At 53.2% G+C, this 25,602-nt stretch overlaps 1 protein-coding gene across 1 annotated transcript in view; it reads right to left on the bottom strand.

The window, feature by feature from the left end:
- The window catches only part of EPHA8 (EPH receptor A8), a 54,369-nt gene extending 32,988 nt beyond the window's left edge, over positions 1–21,381 (bottom strand). Inside the window, exons 1-2 of the mRNA XM_021301078.2 lie at positions 21,144–21,381; positions 8,351–8,415 (exon numbers count right to left, since the gene is read on the bottom strand). Coding sequence (XP_021156753.2) covers positions 8,351–8,415; positions 21,144–21,273 — 195 coding nt within the window. The 5' untranslated portion in view covers positions 21,274–21,381. The remainder of the gene's footprint in view (positions 1–8,350; positions 8,416–21,143) is intronic.
- Positions 21,382–25,602: the final 4,221 nt, after the last annotated feature.

Below are 25,602 nucleotides of genomic sequence, written 5' to 3'. Positions count from 1 at the left end.
GGGTTCACTCTTGCCTCATGTGTCTTCCCTTCCACCCTCTTCAGCCCTACCAGCCCCTCACTGGGACACACAGGCCTTCCCTTCTCTGGGAGTTTCAGCCCATGTCCCTGTCCAAACCAGGCATCCCCATCACTTGGAGGGGTCTGGGACACCTGAATTCTTCTTGGAGGAGGATGAAGAGAAGCAGAGGAGGACTTCAGACCTTCTGACTTTTCCCTGGTCTCAGCAACAGCCTTTGAAGATGCCTGAGTCCAGTGGTGAGGGGCAGCCCCAGCTGCAGCCCTGCAGAAGCTGGGGAAGGACCTGGCCCCCCCTGCTGCACTCCATGTCCTGCCTGCCAAACCATCACCCCCACAGCCCCACCACCCCCGTTCCTCAGGCTGCCGGCAGCTGATGGGGAGCAGCCCCCATCCTGGAGGTCTGTGCATTGGCCGGGGAGCCAAGCGAAGCTCCAGCAGTGGTGCACAGGGCAGGAAAACGGATCTTTTAAGTAGCCTTGAAAATAGTTTAAAATAAACCTCTGGGCTTGTTCTGATGGGTGAAACTGGCATTTTTGTCTGCAAGTGGTGACCCATTCTCCATTGCAGATGCAAAACCAATGGCAGACCAGAGAGGAGTCTGATGCTCAGCTGTGAAAGACTAAGGGTGCAGATCTGCTGGGACCAGCACCCAACAGCATCTCTGTGCGGCCACCAGCGCTGCAGGGACAGGACACAGCTGGGGGAAGGCATCGTACCTCCAGAGAGTAAAGGATAGTGGGAAGAGATTTATCAGTGATACCTGTAAGACAGCCTGCTCCCCTCTCCTCTCTCCGATGAGAAAGTGTTTCCTCATTTAACCTCCTTGACCTGGGAAAAAGGACCCTTACCCTAAGGTTAGAAGGACCCCAACCTGTGCCTTCTGCTAGTGATCAGAGCAGCTGTTTCAGTGATGTACCTCTTCAAAATTCACCCAGAATCCCACCTTTAGGAGAAAACTCTGCTTCTAACTCCTAAAGAGCTGAAAGCAACCTGGGGAAGGCAGCAGTTTCAGGTGCAGACTTCAATGAAAGGGGAACATGGTGGCAAAGGGTGTGAAAGTCAAGTCACTGCCAGGAGAGAAAAATATTTCTGGTTCTTTTAAAAAATCACCCTCCGAATTCCAGAAATACCCAGGGTCATCCTGGGTCCTGGGACCACTGGGAACCTGCTCTGCACCCCAGCACTCAGCTAGACAACATGGGAAGCGGTCAGGCTGCCTGTGTGCTCTGCTGGAGGGGTGAGCGGCAGCACTGTTCTTGTTATGCCTCAGCTTCCACTGAGATGAGCCTATAGAAAGTGCTGTGACACCCAGGACACACTCCTGCCACTTGGCCAAGGGTACGGGGGTGCCCTGAAGCTTGAGCATGGCAGGTACAGCACCGGGGCCAGCGGGACCCAGCCAGCTCCCTGCTCTCGCACCGATGTGTGTGCGCAACACAGCGCTGCAGAGGGTGTGGAAGTCGTCACAATTAATTGAGCACAAATTAACACAACATCTGTTTCCTGTCTTTTTCCTGCTGGGTTCCTGGGGGAAGCGAGGCAGAGATGCACACGGGAGGAGGCACATGGGGCACGGGCAGAGCTGAGCAGGGTGAGCTGGGATCTCCCGCAGTGCAGAGTCAGCTCCCTCTGCAATGCCTGGGGGGCTCAGGGCTCTCCAGTGTCCAGCAAGAGAAACAGGAGGCCACTGTGTGCACCAAAAGGCCTTGGTCTCCAGCTGATGTGGTTGCTTTGGGTCTCCAGCACCACCAGACATTCACTTCTCTCCCAAATCTGGCTGAGGAGATGGTGCTCATGACCACAATATCCCCACATCCCTGTGGCACTGCCAGAGCTGGCAGCGTCCTCATTGCTGGCAGAGAGCAGGGAGCTAAATATCTATCGCAGGTCAGCAGCCACCACAGGGGAGAACTTCAAGGGTTTCCATTTACAGCATTGTTCTTTCAAACCTGGTGCTTTCTGTGCAGCAGTTGGACTGTCAGGTCTTTCCTTGGGTTGTACCCAGCATCGTGGGATCCCAGTTCAAGACTGGTCCAAAATTCCATGCTCGTACCACTGGCCAAAAGGGCAAGTGTTCTGCCATCAGTGGAAATGTGCAGAGGGAAGCTGGGCCACCTGAATGGGTGCCACTTGAATGGGTGCCACAAGGCATCACAAATCCCATGAGTTCTACCAGGTCTGAGGGGCTGCCAGGCATTTGGAATGGAAGAACCTGCTTCAGGGATCCCCAAGACATGAAGGGTTTTTCAGTTTCGTTATAATTACAAGATCCTATGGCCAGGGAGAGGAGCCTCTGGCCATCCGCAGCTTTGATGCTGGGTACCATCGGTTCACTGTGCATGTACCCGGCCTCCCGGCATCGCCTGCTCTCAGCTGACAGTTTGAAGTAGCTTTTATTAAATGAAGCTCAGCCCGGCCCCCGCCATTGTGATAAGATCCCCTAGTGAGACGGAAATGAGGACATCATAATTAACGTGGCGAGCGCACGCACTGGGGGGGGACATGATTGCATCTGTATTCAGGGGTTTGCCTAATAGTTTAAATTAAAGTCAACACCAGTTATAAAAAAAATTTCCAGATTATGAAAGGCAAAAGATGCAAACACCAGATATCTGGGCGGCTGAGCAGGTCCTAGAAATCTCCCAGGGCCTGTGCAGTGCAGCAGAGTGGGGCGGAGGAGGAAGAACAGGGCGATGAATGCACAAGGAGAGACCACGTCCCTCTGGAGAGGCAGCTCAGGCTCCCACCACCCTTGCAGTGCCCACAGAGGGACACAAGGGACAAGGTCTCCCCAGCCCTGGGACAGCTCCCAGGTCTGCCTGACATCACAAAACTGCTGCTGCCACCAGGACATCCAGAACTCTCCTTCCTCCTGAGGGCGAGCACTGAGCTACAGCTCCTGTCCAGGAGCTGCCGGGTCCCTCACTCCATGTTACAGGGAGAGAAAAAACAGAGAGGAATGTTATTGCAGCTATAAATCTTCAGATGGGAGGGGTTAATGGAGATAATCTCCATGAAATCAGTCACTGCTGTGGCTAAGGAGGGATTTGTCAGGCAGTTAACTACCCTGAGCTTCACTGCAGGTGATTAACTCCTTGTAGTGACCAGCGTCTGGGGAATTAGCAATAACCCAGCATTTACTGAACAAGCACTGGGAGATGAGCTTTTATCTCAATTACTAGTCTAAATCTTTATTTTCCAGTCTTCCCTTCCTACTGATCTTCTTTTTTCAAAGAAAATGAGTTTCACCACAGTTTGCCCTGTAACTTGCTGGTATTCCTGGATCTAGGCAGAGATTTCAAACTGGAAGAGAAATCCAAGAAATGGCACAAGGACATTGAAGTGACAAAGGGCAGAAGACATGGCCCAGGCAGATGGGAGAGATCCAATATCTTTTGGTGCTCTGATTAGAAAGGCAGGACCCTGCAGGGGGGTGAAATGGTGAACACACAGCACAGCTCAGATGAGGACAAGGCAACCCTGCCCTGTATCGGGGTGGGCATGTCAGATGGGGCTCATCTGAGTCCTGAACTTGTTGACTGCAGGACCAGAGCCAGGCAATAAATAAATAAATGAATAAGTGAAGTCACCTGCTGTGTAGGGTTTGCTCTGCAAATAGTTCAGTCCTGGGGTGTTTACAGGAGCACCATACACCAGCATGAAATACCCACCACTGATGCACAAACATCGCTGGGGGACCATCCTACAGGCAAAAATTGTCGTCTGTGGTCTCAGCTGGTTGTTCAAGCGAATCTGGTGCCTTTCTGCCAGTTTTCTCTCTGAGCTACGTGTAGACATGAGGGAAAAGCACCTCTGGCTAATTGTGCCCAGGGGCCTCAGGAAATGTCCCTTTACCAAGAGCAGAGGAGCAGAGATGGGGAGGTGCAAACCACCTCTGAAGGGTCTTTCTAGGTGCTCCCACCAGCAAAGCCAACAAGCAGTGTGCCTGGTGCTGTCAGGGCTGAGTCCAGCCCGTGCAGCAAAGGGGATGCTGTGGAGAGAGACCATGAAGGTGTAGGCAGACGGGGAGGGTGTGGGCAGCATGGGGGGCCTTTCTCCCACACTCAAGGTGCTCCCATTATAATTAGCTTTTGCAAGGCATCATTCAAGTTCCTTAGATAGGCTGTGTCTGAACAAAATCATTTCCTGTTTGACTTTGTAAATCAAAGTAGACGATACAATAATTATTAATAATATGTTGACTTATCTCATCAGCGTTTTAATTAGTCAGTAGAAAAGCAATTTGCAAAGGGGCCTATCAGGGTCCCTCTGATCCAGCAGGTCACGTGCGGAGCAAGGAGAGGGGAGAGAAGGGCAGTGGGGCACTGGGGCATTTTGCTGGGGAAGAGCTGGGAAACTGGAGGCACAGAAGGGGAAGGGGCAGCCTCTTTGACGGCACTGATAAGAGTTTAATTTTCAATGCAAAGGGAATTGTTCTGGGGATGCAGCGAGCTGCAAAGCTCCTGGGAGCCCTTTGAAGTTATAATTGAGAGGAGCCACAGCCTGCGGGACAGGGATGCTCCCGGTGACCCTTCCGCTTCTTGCACGTGTCTCCGGGGTGGAGCTGAGAGAGGGACACAATTAAACCCCTGAGCAGCAATTACAGCCAATTACCCCTCAGTTAATTGTCTGGCAAGAGGAAATGTCAAAACAGGCCACACATGCCTCCCTGATGGCTTGACACTCCCCAGGCCCGATGGTGCTGCTGACCCCCGCTGTGCCCACTGCTCCCTGCTCCACTGCTCTTGCTGGGCACAGCAAACCCAGAGACATAAAAATACCTTCCTGTGAGGTAAGTTCACCTTGCCCACAGGTGTGATGAAAACATCAGGACTTTGCAAGTGGTACCCTGCCAGTTTTGCACTGCTGATGCTTCAGACCATTGTCCAGGCTGTGCCAGCAGCTCTGGGATCTCCCAGCCCAGAAGAGGAAACCCCTGAGACTCTTGCCCTTCCTCTTGGCATCCCCAGGAGCCCCAGAGAGGTGGGACAGGACCAGGTGCTGAAAAAGCAAGGCATAGGGACCGAGACAGTGGACACAAGTCCCCTTCTTAAGCACCTCAGGCTGCGGCCTGGGGCTTTGTGCTGTTTGTGCAAAGATCCAACCAGAGCGACGCACCTCCCCATTGTCACCAGTGCAGTGGCCCTGGGATCACACAGGGCATGGAGATGGAGAAGTGGGTAAAGCAAAAACAATCATGACTTCAGCTGGGGAGGCAGGGTCCGCAACGCTGCCCCTTGGCAGGAGGATGTGTGGTGGATGTTTCTGTCCTTGGAGGGAGCAGAGAGACAGGAGAAATCCTGCACCCTCCAGCACCCATTGCACACTGCAGCCGTGGCTCAGGCAGGACAGCCAGTAGGCAGCAAGGGAGAACAGCAATGGGGAGCGTTGCCAGCTTTTCTCCAGCAGGAGTATCTGAATTAAGGAAATGGCAGCAAAAAATAAGGGAGCTCAAACAAAATCTGGCTGCACAGTCAACCACCACCTCCATACTACACCAGCAGTTGGGGTCTACCCAGCCCAGGGCTGCCAGACCTGCAGCACACTGCAGTGGGCAGGGACAGTCCCAGGGACAGCAGCAGTGCTCCTGAGATGGTGACCAGCAAACTCAGTCCCTCTCCTGGAGCAGCGATCACATCAGGCTTGGAGCCATGTGGACCCAAGCTACCAAGCCTGTGAGTCACTCAGCATCTCTCCCACTTGAATCTGAACCCTGCTGTAGGGGCTGCTCAGGAGGCATCTGCTCAGTGCCAAATCACTGAGAGCAAGTTTCCTACAGCAGCTTCTCTGAGATACCAGCACCCCATCTCACCTCCTTTTTGGTGATAGCAACTGGATCCAAGTGCAAATATACTACTCAAAAAGCACCTGGAGCTGAAGGACCAGCAAGCGGGTAAAGGAATGCTCTTTCAGGGTGATACAATGTGATGGCCCATGGGGGAAGAACCACAGTCAAGAAAAATATTTAGAGGAGCCATAAAAATATCCAGCTGGAAAAGATATGCAAAGTTGTTTGTGAAAGAACATTGCACTGAAATGCAGACACCCTCCCAGACAATGTCCAAGCCAGTTTTCACACAGCTGTATGGTTTTACAAGGCCATGAGTTGGGCAAAAGCACAGGGTAAGTGAAGGGTGCTGTTACCCCATAGCTAAGACTTGCAGGAGGACACAGCAGCATGTCCAAGAGCTGGGTTTTCCTTTTTTTTCTTTTTTTTTGGCATCCAGTATTAACTCTTCTTAATAAAAATCACTAATCAGGTAGAGACTTCACACAAGCACTAGGGTTCTGGAGCTGCTTGGCTGCTGTGCATCTGCTGCAGTGCAAGAGTGCTCAGCGGTGACCGCCCCGCGAGGAGCCCTGGCACCCTGTTGTCATGTAACGCATTACACCTGGCAGCCCTGATGGGTCAGGACCTGGGGTTCACCGGCCGGATTTGCAGATGTACAATACAAGATGCTGCATCTTAACCAGTCGTGGAAGTCCCTGATGTGGTGAGAAAGGGGCACCTGTAGGCTCTGGGTCTGCTTTGAGAGTGCAAGGTCCTGCCCAGTGATGCCTGTGTGTCCCCAGGACAGCGAGCTCAGGTGGATTCATCTTCATCCAAGACATCTAGGTGATGTGATGGATCCCATACATGTCTGACAGCTAGCGGTGGGCCTGAGAATGTGGTCAAAACAGGTGTCTGGAGAGCTGGACTCATGGTGGAAGATTCAGAAGGAGGATGGTCTTGGGCAGTCTGCGAGGAGTGGGGGGCCTGACTATGGGGAGGAATTGGTTAGGATGTAGTCAAGGACAGAGCAGTGGAAGTGGACAAAGGAAAACAGCCCTCGCTCTCAGAAATATCCTCACTCCCAGGGGAGCAGAGGAATCCCTGGTCCCCTTCAGGATGCCAGGATTTGAAGTAAGGGCTGGGATGAGATGCAGCAGCAGGGTGACAGGACAGGGGTACACACAACCAAGGGCACCCTGAGAATGACCATGAAAAGGACAACATCACCTTCACCAGGCAATGGCAGAAGAGAGCTCAGTGGCTGGAAAGTTAAGCAAGTCAAACCCACATAGTGATAGGGTTTTACCTGTTAACAACGTCAGGACAGGACCCAGAGAATTTACCACCACTGACAATTTTGTAACCGAGGATGTTTTTTTTCTAAAAACAGGGATTTTCTGAGTTGCAAGTGAAACGCCAGGTCTGAAGGCCTGTATTTATGCAAGAGATCACATCACATTAGCTCTGCAGTCCCCTCTGACCTTGTACCTCTGAATCTATTACATTTCCAGGATAGTCATCATTGCAACAGCTAACTGCTAAAATTAGAGCTGAGTTAATGATTTAATATATTTACACATGTGATAATATGTGATATAAATCTGGTCATCGTTATTATGAATTCACGGTTCTGATCCCTCCTGCTCAAACAGTGCAGGGACTGAAAGTCTCAAGCAACAGATCAATGAAAATTATGAGAGGCCTGGGAAGATTTCTGTAGGAGGCGGAATTGAAAAGATTAGGACCATTTAGTTCAGAGAGGGGATGAAAAAGAGTGGACATGAAAAATCAACACAGCAGCGAAAGCCAGGTAGGCACCCCTAATTTTGTACATCTAGCAAGCCCCACTGTGCCTTGCAGTTGGTCCTGTGTGCATTTATGGGATTGTTTCTCTTCACTAAATGAATGAGCAAAATCCTTACAGCCAGGTCACCGCTGCCATCTGAAACTCACAATTTCCAGAAAGCTGCTGCGGCAGCAAAACCTGGACATGGAAATGCAAGTGAAGAGAGCATGTGGCAGTAGAGATGTAGTAGGGATGGCAGGCTTACATGGGGGTCACCACCCCTGCATCCCTCCTGGCCACACTGCAGGGCTGTGCATTTACATCTCCATTGCCTGTAACAAACCCTCCGCAGGGGATGCTCGCCTGCCCCTCCTGCCCAGTTCCCACAACAAACTCCTCAGATTGCAGGCAGTTGAGAGTTTCCCAGTCCTTTTGGACTGTTGATCCTGACACTCCCCCAGTGCAATAAGGGATGAGTTGCTTCCCAGCATGGGTGTCCATGGGGCCACCCAGCACTTGAGTTCCCTCAAAGCTTAAGGACTTGGTGACAACCTGATCCCTACCAGGGAACACGGAGAGTTAAATGGCATTTCCAAACTGGCTACATCCCACTGCTCGTCTTTCAGGCTCATATTTCCTAGCAGACATGGTGTCTTTGGCCCATCAGCACTGACCAAGGCACCAGCCTGAGGCTGGGATGTCCATCCACCCTGCCCATGGGGACCTGTCCCACTGGGGTCCCCCATGTGCCAACAGCCACTTGATACTTACCCCGTGTGAGGGATAAGTCATCCAGCCCCAGTCCCCCTGGATTGTTGATGTGTCGAGCAAGTTCACTGGAAAAAAACAGGAGCAAAGTGCTGTGTTAGAAAGCTTTCTCCCCATCTCCAAGAGGTGAGGAACTGAGCCACCACAAACCACCCCTCCTTGCACCCCACTCACTTGATCATCCCCTGTGCCCATCGATCCATGGGGATGCTGCCAGGGACCTGCCTGGCTGCAGCTGAGGCAGATGTGGGGAGAGGGGAGACAGCAACAAATGATGCTCCCCAGAGCTGTTGGTTCAGGGTAGAGTTGGGTGGGTCTGTATCAGTCCTGGCCATAGTCCTGGCTCTCAATAGAGCAACATGACCTTTTGGAGGAGAAGGCACTGCAAATCATAGGTCAAAAGGGTTGCAGGGCAGGTCAGAAGGGATAGAAAGCAAGGAGGAGCTGGAGAAACAAACTCCAAGCATCAAGTTGTCCACCAGGCCCACCCTGGGCCAACACCAATACAACCAGAGCATCGTTCCTCACTTAGACACTTCTCCTACCGAGGCTCTGACAAGCCCTGTAGGATCACATCCCTCTCAGCATCACTGGTTTGAAGCCTGCGCTCCAGCAGCTGCTGTAATTACACACTGCAGTGCCTGGCTCCAGCACAAAGTGACCCCCCATGGTCCTGGCTGACACCCCACTGGAGAGGCCAGACCATGGAGGAAAGGCTGCGTGAAGAGGCCCATCAAAGCCAACCCTTCAAAAGCCCTGCCACCACCAGGAGCTCAGCTTAACGAGGAGGCACGGGCAAATCTGCAAGGAGAGGGGAGCAGCTTCTGTGTGGGGAGAGGCGAGGATGCCTTTGAACATGCTCAGGAGATTCCCATGGAAACCTGTGCAGTGTCAGCCGGGGGGCAGCGGGGTGCCATGGCACTGCTGTGTGCACAGGGTGAGCTGCCCCTGAGTGTCATCTGCTGCCCCACACCCGCATCTCTCAGCATCAGGCAGAGAACCTTGCCAGTGCTTGATAACCCTCTGATTTGCTCAGCACCTGGGAAAGGACCCCAAGCCCCAGCACCAGTGTACAGATCCAGAGGGATGGAGGTTGGGACAGGGGGCCAGCAAGGTGCCCTGACCTTTGGGAGTGAGTGCAGCAGGCACAGACACCAGCGTGCCCATGCCTCATCACCCTTCATCAGCACCAGGCTCCCCCAGGGACCTCCAGTGCCCTCAGCTTTCCCCAGCACTCTGACCTGCAGTTGCCCAGGAAGGTCAAGCCCTCTCTGGATGCTGTGCCCACTCTGGATGCTTTTCCTCACCCTCAAGCAGCACCAACGTGGACCTCGAGGCAACTTGGTGCAACGTCCCTGCAGCAGCGCGGGGTCTCAGCCAGTCCCCGTGCTCTGGAGGGACGAAGGTCTCAGTGCAAGGCACCAGCCTGTCATGACAGGGACAGGGCACGTCAGGACAGCGGCTCCAGCCCCAGCAGAGGCTGGCTCAGCGTGATGCTGGTCCCAGCAGCCGGAGGAGCGGGTGCCACTTTCATTTACTATTACCAGGCAGGGAAGGAGAAGGGGGAGAGAGGAGTAGAGACGTGAGCTGGCTGTGAAACGCCCGGACATCATGCTCCTGACAGAGCAGATTAGGAGCTTTTGAGGCATTTATTAATGTTAGCAGAACAATTTGAAAGAATTTCCAGGGTTTCTTGTGTGACTCCATTGGCCCAACAGCAGGCCAAGCCCCTCCACTCCCTGCACGGTGCTGCTCCCACTGCTAAAGAGGCCCCTTGCCCTCAGCACGGAGTAATTACCTCGGAGATCTCAAATCCATTTTTATTTGTTATTGTTAATCTGAAGATTTTCTGCCTATTTTCTCTGGGTAATTCACCCAGCAGGAGCCCGGGCTCGGGAGTTTCCCTGCTCGCAGTGCAGGAGCACAGTCCCGGTGACCCTCAGCGGGCAGGCTGCGGGGAGGGGACCGCTTTCGCAGACCCTCTCTCTCCCCCGCTGTGGTCTCTGCACCCTCTTTCCCACGCTGAGGTGCTCAGCAATGAATGCATCTGCCTCTTGCTGCTCTCCAGGCAGCATGAGAAGCCTCCATAGACTGGGGTCCAGCTGGAGCATTGCACCAGGGAAAAGACACTGAGATTGGAATAGGCATGGTCGGACACATGGTGTGTCTGCACAGCAGTGCGGGGGAACCTGGAGCCATCTTGGTACACCCCATCCCACCATGTGGACCATATGGTTACCACCAACCTCACATAGATGAGGAATCTGTCTCTTTTTTTGGGTTCTTTGGTTCACGAATAACTAGACAAGCATGCATTCCCCGCAGTACACTTGTGGAGCAGATTACTCGTGCCTCTTTGCAGGAAGAGGGCTAAGATATTTATTTTATTCCTGATCAAGCGTTTCAACCAAGTGCATAGGAGTTACATGCATTAAGCCCACTGCAGTGGGCATTGCATGAATGTAAAGGCGTTGCATGTCCAAGAGCTCATGTGTTAACTCATTGTATAGCACGCTTCTCTGTGGATATGAGCATCCATTGAGCAGCACTGTTACACGCTGTGCTTGGATACGGAGAGACCAATATTCACCCAAAACCTGATCGTCCATTTCAGGGAAAGGCTACAGACCCACACCGAAGGGAACCCACAGCATTGCATGCGACAAGTGCCCCGTCTGGCCCCATGGAGGTGACCTCCTGGCTGTGTCACTTCTCTGGGGGCGATGCTCGGGAAAAGCCCGCTCTGGATGCCGGAGGGTGAGCGAGATGGGCACAAAGGAGCCCTTTCAGACGAAATGTTTCTCAGAAAACGTGCCGGTTTGGGAGACCTCTCTCCTACAGCTGGGCAATTCTGTTTGATGTTATGGACTGTCTGCACATATCAGTCTCAAACTGCGAGCTCCATTTTGTTTTCCCGAGCACCATTTTGTATTTTCCCTATTCTGTGCCTTGGCCTTGGCTCGGCGTATTGAGCCAAAACACCAGGAGGTGTCAGGGGAAATTCTCGCACTGGTGGAAAAGCTGTCAAGGCTGATTGCCCATTCAAATGGAAGCACCTAGGAGTGAGCAGGTCGCTTCCCCAGCATCAACTGGGGTCCTGAGCCGGAGTCTCACGCAAGGCAGACCTACTCGCGCCTTCCTAAAGTTACATCATGTAATGTTGCGTGAGTAGTGCACATTGCAATCTCATACATGCAGATTATGCAAGAGTCAAAGACTGGGTGTATGTATACGATGTACATGCATAATTAAAACCTTTTATTTTATTTTATTTTATTTTATTTTATTTTATTTTATTTTATTTTATTTTATTTTATTTTATTTTATTTTATTTTATTTTATTTTATTTTATTTTATTTTATTTTTTTTAATCTATATCTGTAACTGTATCTCTACATGTACCCATATCTACCAAATTCCCAAACACTGCTTGGGATGACTGAGGAAACCAAGGTAGGGACTAGCATCTAACAGATGTACATTTTGCCTGGGTCCATATATCTCTTGTGCTGCAGAAAGAGTGAGTACTCAGAGACCCTTCCCAATACTTGTGCTGGTGACTGCAGCTTCTTCAGGGATATATTGCAACCCTACAAACAAAGGCACAGGCACCTTGGATCCCACATCCAAGCACCACAGGCTTGGGAATGGTGCCACGAGACCCAGGGCTGCCCAGCCCAGGGGAGCCCGTGGACCCTCAGCCCGCCCGAGGTGCGCAGTGGGGTGGTGGGACAAGCCCGGGGTTGTTAGCTGTGGGATGCGCTGAGCCCCAGCTTCTAGAAGAGCAGTGGGGGACCAAAGAGGGCTCTGAGCTCCCTCACTAATTGTTAACCCACTGCGGTCCTCACTCTAATTACTCTGCCATCTCCCTCCCAGGCAGGGGCTTTGTAGCGCAGGCGTGGGGAGGAAGGGTCAGTGGGAGCAGCCCTGTTCCCTTGGGCTTCAGTTCCTCTCTATCACAACTTCAAAGGCCTCCCAAGATTCACAGCAAGGCTCCCCCCCATGCAACAACGCCTTTTGCATCGATAATTAAACTCTTATCAGCCCGGTTAGGAGCTCCTGCTCCCTGCTACCCACAGACAAGCGGTTCAGCCCCCACAGCCCCGCGTGGGTCTGCACAGCCCACAGCAGCCCCACAGCCCCAGCCCCACTTGCTGGGGGAACTACATGGGGAGGGTTATCCGCAGCAGAAAGAGAGTGTCAAGCTCTGGGAAAGGGGAAGGGAGAGGCTCCCTGAGAGAAGGGAACAAGAGCCAGCGGCTTTCATTTCTCATAAGCTCAGGCAGGACTTTGAAGGGGCAGGTGGGGCCGGGGTGGGTCAGCTATTTGTGTCCCACCATTTAATCCAGGGACATGCTGAATAGGCAGCCACGACCTTTCCAACTTGGGAAGCAAAACTGAGCACAAAGCTGTGTCTTACTGGCCTCGGAGCATTGCAGGGGGACAGGATGGGATGCTTCGCTTTCAGTTTCCCCATCGCTGGGACAATATTTATATTTAAATAAAGAAAAATAGCCATTTATTCACCACCACATGAAGCCAGCTTTTGGGGCTTCGAGATAAAAGCAGCAGAGGGAAGGTCAGCTCTGCCCATTCGGGAGCCGTGCGCAGGGGCTGTGCCCCAGATGATCGGGGTCGGCACCGCGGCCGTGGGGTGATGCACCCCAGGAATCGGGGTCGGCACCACGGCCGTGGGGTGATGCGCCCCAGGGATCGGGGTCGGCACCGCGGCCGTGGAGTGATGCACCCCAGTGATCGGGGTCGGCACCGCGGCCATGGGGTGATGCACCCCAGGAATCGGGGTCGGCACCGCGGCCGTGGGGTGATGTGCCCCAGGGATCGGGGTCGGCACCGCGGCTGCAAGGTGATGTGCCCCAGGGATCGGGGTCGGCACCGCGGCTGCAAGGTGATGTGCCCCGGTGCTCTGCCGCATGAGGCCACATCCAGGTGGGCTTTGTCCAGCAGGTGCGGGTTCGCAGAGCTGCGCGAACTCCGTGCACAGCGCTGATGGTGCTCACATTGGCACCCGCTGGCCTCAGCTGCCCAGACACGAAACTTAGGAAAGCATTGCAGGCAGATACAAAGCATGTCACCAAATCTGACAGGAATGTGGGATTTCCACATTTCTGGAAATGCCAGAGTCAGGCTGAAAACAAAAATATTAAAAAGAAACATTTTCAGACAATTACTGCGAAAAAGCAGTGGCTGCTTTTTGGACGTGCCATAATTCCCATTTCAGGATTTCTTCTCAGACCTCTGGATTGTTGCTCTGAACTTTCTGTATTTAATTTTATATCATTTTGTAATGCATCAGGAGCGGTAATACCCGTAAGGACTGCCCAGAGGGTCACCCCTTTTCAGTATACCAGGAGCAGGAGATACTTTGATGTAGGAAGAAAGCTTGTTTGTTCAATCAGTGCTAACAAAAAGCTGCAGTTCAGGTTTTAAAAATAAAATGATCAACCTGATCCTTCCAGACCCTGCGTGATATCATGTAAGATAATGTGCAGCACGAGAGCATAACCTGTGCTAGGACTGAGGTGCCGTGCAATAATGTAAAAAAATGAAACAAACCAAAACAAAATAGCCTGAATAAAGTACTTCCAAGGCTGAAAACCTTGAAATTGCAAGGCAGCATTTTTTTCCCCTGAAAATCACCCGTATCAAAAGCCAAACAACAAAAAAATGTTCTCTCTCAGAAATATAGGTGAGAAAATACAGATGTAAAAACGCTCGTGTTTCCCACTTGGTTTGAGTAGGGAGAATTGAGCACGCTGGTTTAAGCAACCCAAATTAAAGCGCGCACCCTACCCGCCTCCGGGAGGGTGTTACAGTACCGGTGTGCACCCCGACATTGCGGCACACGCAGGTTTCGGTGTAAACAGTGCCGTGGTAAGCTTGGACATGAATAGCTGACTGGAAGTGTTAAAACACATGGGCTGTCCGAGGGCTTGAGAACGGGGTGTACGGGACCAGATCCGAGGCTCAAAGTGAGGGGTGAGCGCACGTTTCCATGTGCCCCGGTCCAGGAGCTTGTGCCGATGGGGAAGGAGTTATTTTGGGCTCAAGGGGCTGCTGGACTCGTTGTAATTCAGGGCAGAAGCCAGAAGAGGATGTGGGAAGGCTCTGGGGACGGTGGGGGGTGAGAAAGGTCAGGGAGGGAAGAAATTCCATGGAAACATCCGATGTGAGCAGGGGAAGGGGCAGGACTGCGGCAAAGCTGCGGAGGGGGAGTGCTGAGGGCACCTGGAAGGTCCCTGCAGACCCAGGGGACAGCTCTGCTGGCCTGGTATTCCCAGGTCTGGGTTTGGCCATTTGAGAGTCACGCGAGTCCTTTCCATCACAATGTCCCCAGCCTAAGGGATGGCAAGGCGACACGGGCTCGTCCATCTGCAGCGCGGAGCCCGCACCCTTCACAGCCACCCCTTGGCATCTCGTTTGGCTAAAGCCCCGTGTGAGCTGATCTGTTCAACTCACACGCTGTCAAAGGAAAGCTTCTAGCTTCTCTGGCCAGTGTCCCCAAACCCAGGAGCTCGAAGAACAGGTGAGGGACCTGCCCCTAGACCAGGACTTCCCACTTCACAACAAACTGCAGACCCAAGTTCAGGGGCAGGCTGAATATCTCATGCCACCATTAATGCAATATTGTGACAGTCTTTAAAAATCATTCTGGAGTATTTTCTAACACAAAATACACCTCTTCTGCTCTCAGTAAGCAAAACCTCTGTAGTACAGACTCAGGGAAATGCGAGCGCTCTTCAGAGAGGTTTGTGCCGTTGTCCTCGCGTCAGTCCTGACTCCCCTTTCTCTTTCTTCAAGGTTTTGGGGTATAAAAAAAAAAAGATCCCATTTTACTTTCATCTTTAGCTGCTGAGGTTTCTGGCTTCTGCTGTGTTTTTTGGGAGTTGAAGCTCATGCCAGGCAAGCCCCTAACACTGTCCCAGGTCCTTGTCCCAGTGCACCTCAGCACTTCCACTCCTCACCTGCACACCACACACCTGCTCGGTTATCTCCCGCCTGTTCGGAACATCATGGGTTTCTTACCCCAAATTGTTACTCCCTGGTGTCACTTCAGCCACTTCCCATGCCACCCAGTGACCCGGGTGGAGCTGGTGCTGGACACCCGCGCCTGTGGCAGAGCCCAAGGGTCCGTCAGCGGGACAAACCCTGCAGTGCCCCGAAAAAGACTCTGTGCCCTTCCCACTGAGTCCTGTGTCCGGCAGCCCTGGCAAAGATTCAAGTTTTATCCTCTCTGGAGGGTTCACTTGGGAAATGTGGATTTTTGCAAATGTGCTCACTTATCTGGATTATCTGAGGGGGCTTTGGATGGCAGTTTTTCAGGCTGTCAGATGCTTTTTCCCTAATTTCTCTGAGTACGTATTTTGCTCTCACACCGGTTAGCCACTCTAAACCATGCTTAGCCGTTTGAACCCCAGTGACATTTTTAAAGCGAGTTAATTTCTTTTAAAGGCAATTTCTTTGCTCTCTTAAAAATAGCTTTCTAAAATGGAACATTTTCACGGACAAAAATACCAATACTAAAAACATTTGAGAGGACAGGCTGAATATTTCTTGCCACCAGTAATGAAATATCATGAGAGCCCTTAAAAATTGTGTGGAAGAATTTCCTAACACAAGAAGTATTGCATCTGAGGAAGGATCTGGTGCCTTCTGTGTGCCCTTGATACTGGGGTGGACCTGGTCTACCCAGAGATGTTGCCACTCGCTGGCGTGGTTAAAGCATTTGAAATATGAGAAACTGGAGATAGAGGTGAAGATATCCCGGGCACAACCACGATACCGGGGCTGAAGGAAAGAACCACAGGAGGGGAACGTGCAGAGCTCGATCTGCTTGTGCCCAAAACGGGTGCACGGCACCTGATTACACTGAGTGTACTTTGACGGGAGAAAAACAGGGTTTTATAATCTAGCAAGAAAAGCCTAACAAGAACAAATGGCAGTAAGGTGAAGACAGGAAAATTTGTATGAGGGAAAAGAGTCTAAAGAGTCCATTTTTTTTTTAAGGCTGAGGCTGATGATCCATTAGCACAAATTATTAAAGGCAGTGATCACTCTTCCTTTGCTGATGTTTTCAGCTAAACATTGAATGCCTTTCTGGACAGCATCCTTGGGCCAAACACAGTTTGTTAGGCTTTATTGGTGTGGTTGGACCTGATCTATAACAGAGTTACGTCCTTTATGTGGTTATTTGTGACCTTACATCTGCGCAGGCAGGACGCGGGTGGCTTTTTGTTTCTTTTCGAAATAAATATGACTGCGTGATCCCGCCGCTCACTTTTGAACCGCCAGGGCCGAAGGGGTTAATTGTTTCTCTGTGATAGAAGAATAATTTTGAGAGTTGGTCATGCAAACACGCTGGGGTTAGGAGAATAAACTATCAAAACTGTCAGGGTATGAATAGAGTTATCATATGAATGGATTTGCCCCCGGAGATAAAGGCAGCACCGAAGGCTGCCAGCAAGGCAAGCAGGGACATACGGAACACAGAATCTGAACAAAACAAAGAGCGGAGGTGTCAGGATGCCTGGATGAAACCGGCAATCCCCGGAGTCCTGCCCGCCGGCACCGGCGTGCAGATATCCCAGCGGGATGCGCGGGATGCGCCGCGCTCCTCCCTCCCCAGCCGAGCACCTTCTGGGGCTGCCGCTCATTTGGGGGTTTTTGTTTTGTTTTGTTTTGTTTTTCTTTTGGCTGAAATATTTCTCTTAATCGTTTCTCATCATTTGGAAAAAATAGGGACTTTTTCGTTCCTGTAGCGATTCAATGTTTTTTCAGTTGTGCTTAAATTCGGATACATCAGATCTATTTCCACTGTCACCAAAATGAGTGCCCATTTATTTTCACTGTAAGTAAACCCCTCATGAATTCAGGAAACTAGAATTCAAGGAGAATGGAAAAAAAATCTCACAGAATAAGCACATTTCGTGCATCGTTGTGTTATTTTTCTGCAAATTTGGGGGTTTGATTCTCTGGAAGTTTTATAAGCTATTAATATAAGAAGGATGGAAACGAAGATTAGACCAAAAACATAGCCCATGAGTCTGCCTAAAATCATGGAAGTATTTGCTTTATGTCAGCATTTTGTGAGCGATCAAAAAATTACACACCTCAAAAATGATTTATTTTTTTTCAAACATAACCCAAATCGACTCCCTGTTTTAAACTAATACTTCTCCATCCGCCTGTCACCAGAAAGTCTGTGTACAAAAAACCTCTTGTTGTTCTTACGGGGGAACACGGTATCCTCACAGCCTCTTTACAACTGAAAACGCTATTTCCTCTCCCTTCCAGAGCTTTGCTTCTCCCGCAGCCCCGACTTCAGCATTGCCGCAGAAAGGGTAGAAAAGTAGTATTGAACAAATGCGCAGATGAGTTTTTACCTCTTTTTCTGTTTGTGCTCAGGGACAATTAATGAGATTACAACCGAGAGATTAGCAGGGGAGATTGCCACAAACCCTTCCCCTGGCCCCCGATTTCGGCAGCGCGGCAACCCCGCTGCTCGCCCGTGCATCCCTATTGCAGAGAGGAACAAAACATCTCCATCACCAACCCCATGGTGCGGGGAAAGTGAGAGCATCCCTGTGCCACCAGCTCTGCATCCTCCCCAGTATGGTCCCTGCACATCACACTGTCCCCGTCACCCATTGCTTGCCTCAGCCATTCCTACGTGCCCTGAAATGCTGGGGTGATGTCCCCACGTCCCACTGCCTCGCTGCACCATGTTTCCCACCGAGGTACCACTCAAGCTCACCCGCGGGCCACGGGGTCTGTGCTGTGATGGGGATGAAGGTCGCCCACCTCACGGACGGAGGGCAGAGCTGAGGCCGAGGCGTCACCTGGGAGGCTGCAGACTCCAGCAGCAGCATTTGAAGTGCCATTTTCTGGCAGAAAGCACAATTTTGTCACCCCCTGCCCAAGCCCCAAATGTGGTAATTTCTGCTTGTCTGATTTTCGCTCAATACAGAAAAGATATTTCATATTTTACTATTTAACTTTAATTTGTGGTGTCATGTAAAATATCCGTTTTAGTATTTTTGCCTGTGCAACTCGGTGTGATTTTAGTCTATCACGCTGTCTTCATATTATTGAAAATAATTTTTGTTCCTCCCTGCTCTAAAGCAATTTAACGATTTCAGACAAAATTTTTTCAGTGCTACAAATGAAAATCTTCCGCATCCAGCACATTTTCACTCATTTTGAAAAAAATATGAATTTTGGCTTTCAAGGCATTTTGCAATGGCTGCCGCGCTGAAATGTGGGGATTTCCCAAGGAACAGCGATTCCCTTTTCCTCCCATTTCCAGAGCACTCACTGCACACTAGACTGAAAGGAATAAAAAATATAAGCTCAAAACTTCTTGGAACAAATCTTTCAGGAAAGAAAAAGGCATTGGGAGCTCTTAGATGGGGAAGAAAATCAGTTTGAAGCCATTTCTTCAGGTTAACATACATCTTTATACACCAATTGCTTCCCAATACGCACACGCGGAGTGCAAAACACGCCGGCCTTAAATTTGCTTTGTGGCTGTAATTTTCTACTCTGCAGCTCCTAAATGAGCATTGCGCTTGCTGGGTAGCGTGGCCAGAGATGCAGGGCCAGGCGCGGGCCGTGGTTGCGGGACAGCGTTGGTCCCGGTCAGCACCTGTGCGCACCACGGCTGCACCCTCGCGCCCGGCCCGCACGTGCCGCGGGGCAGCAAAGCCCAGCACAACCGGTGCACAGGGGACACCAGGGCTGTGCTTGACATTGTGCATCTCTCCACATTTCTAGTCACATCCCCATGCCTGGCTGCTCAGCGACCGGCACCACAATCGCCGCGGAACGGACACTGCCATCAGCCCATCCCTGCGCCCCAAGACACCGGGCGCTGGCAGGAGCCCGCAGCCACATCCCTGTCTCCGGGATCCATGTTGTGGGGCACAGCTGGCACTGAGCTGCCCTGTGCCATCCTAGAGCTGTGTCCCAATACCTGTGGAGGCAAGAGCATCCTTGGGCCAGCGGACAGAGCACCACCAGCTTTCTGCAGGGTCCCACACTTTGTCCCGATGCCATCCAGCACCTTCCACCCAGTACAACCCAGACCCATCCCTCTTGGTCTTCCCCAAAGCCCAACTCATCCCAAGCCCCACGCATCCCCCCAACCAAGGTTGTTATTGAGACTAGCTTTCCTTTCCAAAGTCTTGGGGGAAACCTGGGTCTTTCCCAAGTGGGGACAGACAGACAGCAGTCCAGGGCCTGACTGTCCACACAGACACCACAAAACCCACCCCAGCAGCCAGCGATCTCCTCCTCAGAGGAAAACAGAGAGGCCCCAACATGGCTTGTCAATGCCCAGGGTTGGCTGAGTTCAGACAGGGCTGCTTGGCTTTGCAGGGCTGCAGCACCAGGAGCCCGGGGCAGCGCAGGCAGCAGCCTCACCACACTCTGCCCAGGACTCGGGGCACAGGGGAGTTACTGCACCATGGAGCAGAGGGTGAGCAAGGGCTGGGGATGTCGGGGTACTGGGGTCCCATCCTGCACCCACACAGCCTGTCCTCAGCAGTGAGAGTCCAACACATCCCCCACAAGGGCAGGAAACACGATGAGGAAAGGAGCAGAGGAGTGCCAGGAAGTGAATGGCTGGCAGAAAACAGGGTTAGGATCCGCAAATAGCTGGAAATGGGTAATACAGATGAGGAAGACTGTTTGAGTGGGAGAGGACGTGTGGGTGGGTGTTGGAAGATGGCAGTAGCCGCAAGGACCCGGCCTGGTGAGGTGCCACAAAGTGCACCAGGCATCGTGCTGCCAGCCTATGGGCCCAGCATGCCAGAAGGGTGGCAGGGATACAGGGACAGGAGAAGGGAGGGATGCCACTGCTGTCACTGGGTAGGGACACCAGCACCAGGGCTCGCTGCAGAGTGCTGTGCTGTGCTGGTCGTGGCTCTCAGGCATAGCAGAAGGGAGGAAAGATGCTGCTGCCAGTGCCAAGGACATGCTCAGGAGTGGGAACGGCACATCTCCGGGTGATGAAGATCAGCAGACCTGGGAAGCAGCTGTGCCGCCGCTGCCAGCGCGGATGGAGGCAGGCGAGCAGGTGGGTGGCAGGCAGCAGGAGCAGCTCTCCTGAAGCCGAGGGGGACCCAAGATGCCGGAGCAGCACTGCGCTGCTGACAAGGGCCAAGGATGACCGCAACCGGCAACAAAGTGGAGTGTCAGGGTGGCAGGAGCAGGCCTGACGTGGCTGACACCGAGATGTTGGGAGATGGTCCCTGGCTGAATCCCTGCTTCCCACTTTGGAAGTTTCCGGCCTTTCTCCTCATGACAAGTTCCCCACCTGAGTGCCCTTTCAGCCCCCTGCACCCTCCGCACACCCTCCTGTGCCCACCCGCTCGCCCCCTTGCAGCCACACCACGGGCCAGCCTGCACGGCCCTGCGCTGCCGCCGGCTCTGGTGACGGGGATCGCCATGGCTGAGCTGGTGCCTGCGTCCCTGTCCCCTCTGCAGCCACCCCTGCATGCTGCAGCAGAGCCCTTGCAGGGGAGTCCAAGCAGAGCTGGCAGCATTGCTGCAGAAATCAAGTCCCACAGCCCAGCTCTGAAGTTTAGCCTCCGATGCAAAAGCTCTGGGATCAGTAAACTCACGCAGGCAGGATCCTGGAGCTGCACTCCCCTGGGAGAAGGGAGAAGCTGAGCCCGGCAGAACGAGCAAACCCATGCAGGTGCATCCAAACAGCCACAGTGATCCTGTGGGTCCCCCCAACACTGGCTCATTGTGCCAGGGCCACCCCGTTTCCTACCTTCACTGGTGGTGGCGGAGAGGCAGGCAGCCAAAGCGATGACGATGGAGAGCGAGGATGTCAGATCTCTCTGTGCCCATGCCATGGTCTGGTGGGGCCACCAGTCGTGGGACAGAGCCACCTTGCTCATCCCAGCACCTCTGCGAGCAAGTGCCTGGAGCTACGGCACACGCCGGCTCATGCAAAGGCACTTTGCGCACATTGCTCACATCCACACAGGAAAGCGGCTCGGCAGGGAGGGAGCAGCCTGCCCGTCACCGCTCGCAAGCCAATGGGGTGGGTGGGCTCTGCAGCGAGCCCCCCTTCCCACGCCACACACACACGCTGTACCCAGCCCGAGCATCGGGACAGCGGGCTCCCGCTCCCCCCACCATCCATCCTCCCTCCCTCCTGATGCTCCAGCAGCCCCCGCTGCCTCTCACTCTCCTCATCCCTCTTTGCTGCTCTCGTCCAGCTGCTGCCAGAGTCAAACTTGCAGCCTGAGCTGTGGTCCGGTGGGGAGCTCCATGCTCAGTCAGGATCAGGTGTAAAGGGAACAGTGTTGCCCTCCAGTCCTGGGATGCATGGAGAGGAAAACCCCTTGCATGTGCTCCCCTTGCAGGTCTAGGGCCGGGGAAGACAGGCAGAATCCCTCTTCTTGATGTTTTTCATGCCACATTGTCCTGGGACAGACACCCTCTGCTTACCCTTGAGCGGAGGCAGTGGGACCAAGGAACAACACAGCCAGGACTGACAAGACCCAGCCTGTTTGAAGCTGCACTGGCCACCTGAGACAGGGCTAAGCCCTTCAAAAGCGGAGTTTACGAGGATGCAGCTTGTCCTGGTGGGGGGGGAATGCCAGTTGCTGGGCAAGGGCTGCCCTGCGATAGGGGTCCGGGCTGCCTTGGGAGCACAGAGCATCCTCCCCACTGCCCTGCTGAGGAAGCCTCTGCATCCTTCTTGCTTGGAGCCACCAGAATTGCCGAGCTGTGCGAGTACCTTGCTCAGCATTAAACAGTCGGCATCTGTCAACAGACCCCCTAGAGCAGCCACGACTGTTTCCCCATCTAAATGCTGAATGATCACTAATAACTGCCCATGGTAACCACAGATGCTGACTCCCACCTGTGCCACAAGTGGTAGGGTTGTTCACTCATGGCCAGGGGACTGATGTGTGACTGCAGCCCTCTCCTGTCCCCAGCACCTCACCCCAGGAAAAGGCACATGCAGGAGGACAGGCAAACCTCTCTGTTGAGTGTCAGGCCACCCCTTGGATAAAGCTCACCCTAGACTTGCTCAGTGGGCTTGGGGAGGGAGGCAGGGTGTTGCACACCTTCCATCCTGCCCTTGATCCCAGTGTGTTCCCCACAGATGCTGGACCCCATGCTGGGGCACCTCACAGCACTGTCAGCAGCTTCCTATGTGCTGGGGTGAGAGGGGGTCCCTGCCTGTCTTGTAGCACATGGTGGCAACAATTCCCCATTCAGAGCAGATGAGGATTGTGCCTGCAGGGACATGTCTGCACCACTCATCACCAGGACCTGGGAACAGCCCAGGGTGTCAGGTCCCTCTAGGTTTTTTGCTCTGTCTGTCTGGGAAGCCGTCCGTCCAGACACAGTACTGGAGAGATCCTGTCATCAGTGGTATTGTGGGATGGGCTTGCAGAGCAGCTTAAACAGGGATACAACCACGGCTCAGGGGGGACTCCAGCAGTTCCCAAGGCAGCTGGCAAAGGCTGAGTGGTGCTGTCAGGTCAGAGGTGCAGCCGGGCAGTGGTCTTTAAAATGGGCCTCGGAGCAAAGGGGTTGGTGCTGGTGGTTTCCTGAATAACACCAAACCACCAGGAAGCCCAGTGCAGCACCAATGCCATGGTGGTTGCACCCCTGCAGTACAACCCCAGCATTCACACAGGTTCCCAAGTTCCCTGGTCCCCAGCCCCGGGAATGTGTATCCTCCAGATCTTGCAGAGGCACCCAGGGCAACCTGATATTGCACCTCCCTAAGGATTTTGCCTTTGCTGTGACCAAGGATCCTACAGAAGCTGCAGTTGTAGGGCAGAGTGTAAAGTGGCTTTGCAGGAGCCAGGACACAGTGACTCCAGAATAGTGTGCCCCACATCCCTCCCAGGGAATGTGAGGCCTCTCATATACACTGACAGCTTTGGAGAGGGGGGATGGGGTGTGCTGGGGTGCCTGCAGGCAGTGGTGTGCACAGGAGGGTGCTGAGCCTTGGTGGAGGATGGTGTTGGCTCAGTGTGAACTGCATGTCACAACGCAGTGCCTGCACACAGAGCATCAAAGGTCTGTGGGGGTAGGGACAGGCATCCAGGTTTCACTGGACACTTGGTTTTGTGTTCAGGATGTGCCACGTGTGCATAATTATTGCACGTGCACTAGTACGGTATGTGAGTACTTGTTCAAAGGGTCTGGGATGCTCCTGTCTGGAAACATGGATCCTTTCTGAACCGGGATCCACGTGCCGCCACAGACCCAGTCACAAGGCATCCCAGGAACCCCGAACAGCCCAGGAAAGTTGACACATGGAGGACATCATGCCAGGTTCCCCAACCCTTCCCCACACCTGCATCCCGTGCTCCCCACCACCTGTCCCTGGCCTGAGCTGGATGGGGCACGCCATGCGCCCACCGCTGCCTCCCCCGTCTCACTGCGTTCTGCTGCCTCCTCAGTGAGTCTCCTGCCATCGCCACGTCCCTCAGACGTGGTCCTGCACCTGGCTGTCACCGAGATGGGGAGGATATTTATAGATGCTGCGGAGAGAGGAAAGCGCATCTCAGACAGGGAGTGGAGACGAATCCAGCTATACCACCTTTTACCACAACCCAGGCTATTGTGCATTTTACCGGGGAGACCGCAGCCTCCTCGCTAACTCAGCAGCTCAGACCTGAGTGGCTATTGCCCTTTCCACTCAGCTTTATGCCCAGGGATTGCCCATCACAGCCCTGCAAGGGTGAATCTGTGCCTGGGCTAGTGGGGAGGGCAGCCCCGCCTGTCCCCGTGTCCCTGCTCCTCCAGGTCAGGAAAGCAATGCCCGGGCACTTCTGCTCTCCTGCAGCATTTGCAGGGCCAGGTGCCTCTGGGTCAGGGCTGGTGCGGGCAGCACGGGTGGCAGTCATTAAGGGAATGGCACCATCTCCAGGACCCATGTCACTCCGTGTTGGGACACCAGCAGACCCAGGAAGCCCCTCCCACCCCCGCAAAGAAGAAGATGCTCAAGGCAGGGAGCAGAGTTGTGCTGCAGGTTTCTGTAACCCTCTGGTGCCTGACAATCTATCTGTCCCTTGCTATACAGCCATTCCCCAGGGAAAGGACTACTGAGAGCTGACAGGAAATAGGTGCCCTCTTGCAAGCCCAAGTGCATCCCTGTCCCATTCACGAGGTGCCTGCATGAGAAGAAGGAGGATGAGCTGAGCGGGTGCCCAAGCACAGGCAACACTGTGCAGAAATCTGGGGTCTTCCTGGCAAAGCTGTGCCCTCCTGTGTGTGGGGGAACAGAAGTCCTGGGGGGGGCTTTCCCCACACAGATGGTCATGCACAATGACCCTTCCACCTCTGGCACAGGCAACAGCCCTGAATCTGAGAACCTTTTAAAAAAGGGATTGATTAAACAATTCGGGGTCTTCCTGCCTTCCCCTTCCCCTCTGCCCTGGCCTCCTCAGCAGAGCCCTGGGTTAGCAGGACAGGAGGTGGGTGCAGGACCCGTGTGAGTAGTGCATCCTCTCTCTGCACTTTCACATGGCTTGGCATCCACCAGCAAAACTTGCATTTGGTGCCTTAGCCTGAGCTGTTAGCAGTACCTCCCAGTGAACTCCAGCATACCTCATGTAACAATGCATGTGGAAAGTCCTTTAAACTGGCATCTGTTACATAAACATGCTGACAAGTTATCTATATCGATACAACAATTCATCTGGAGCAATACCTGTGTTACCTCAATGTGACTGCAGGTCCTCGTGCTGTGTTGGGTCTGGGACAGATTGCTCAGCAGCCAGGTCGAACATTGATGGACCACATCTTCCCTCTTCCCTGCCTCCTGGGGCAGCCTGAACCCAGCTCTTTACCCTCTCCAGTGCCCTGAGGTTTTCCCTTTCCTAATGTGTTTGGCCTCTTTTTTGGCAAGGTGCCTGCCCTGGGGAGCAGCCGGACTGGTGCAGTCCCTGCTTGTCCAGCACTCCCTGGGGCTCAACAGTACCCCCATCATGGCCTGGCTGTGGAGCCAGCATCCTCCATGAGATGCTATGGTCGTTCATCCCTCACCGAGGCCAGGCAGAGGATGCTGCATCCCTCCCCATCACTGCAGGCGGGTCCCTGGTTTCTTCCATTAACACTGGAGAGGGTCAGCCCTTGGCATCATTCATGATGAGGTATGACTGTGGGAGGCCCCTGGCCAGCTGAGCAATCAGTGCCCGATTAATTCAGGTCAAAGCTGGGGAGGCCTGGCATGCCTTTCTTCCTTGTCATTA

Source organism: Columba livia, chromosome 21 (assembly GCF_036013475.1).
Source record: "Columba livia isolate bColLiv1 breed racing homer chromosome 21, bColLiv1.pat.W.v2, whole genome shotgun sequence".
NCBI lineage: Eukaryota > Metazoa > Chordata > Aves > Columbiformes > Columbidae > Columba > Columba livia.
The sequence above is the reverse complement of the archived record's forward strand: the minus strand, read 5'-3'. Positions and strand labels throughout refer to the sequence as shown.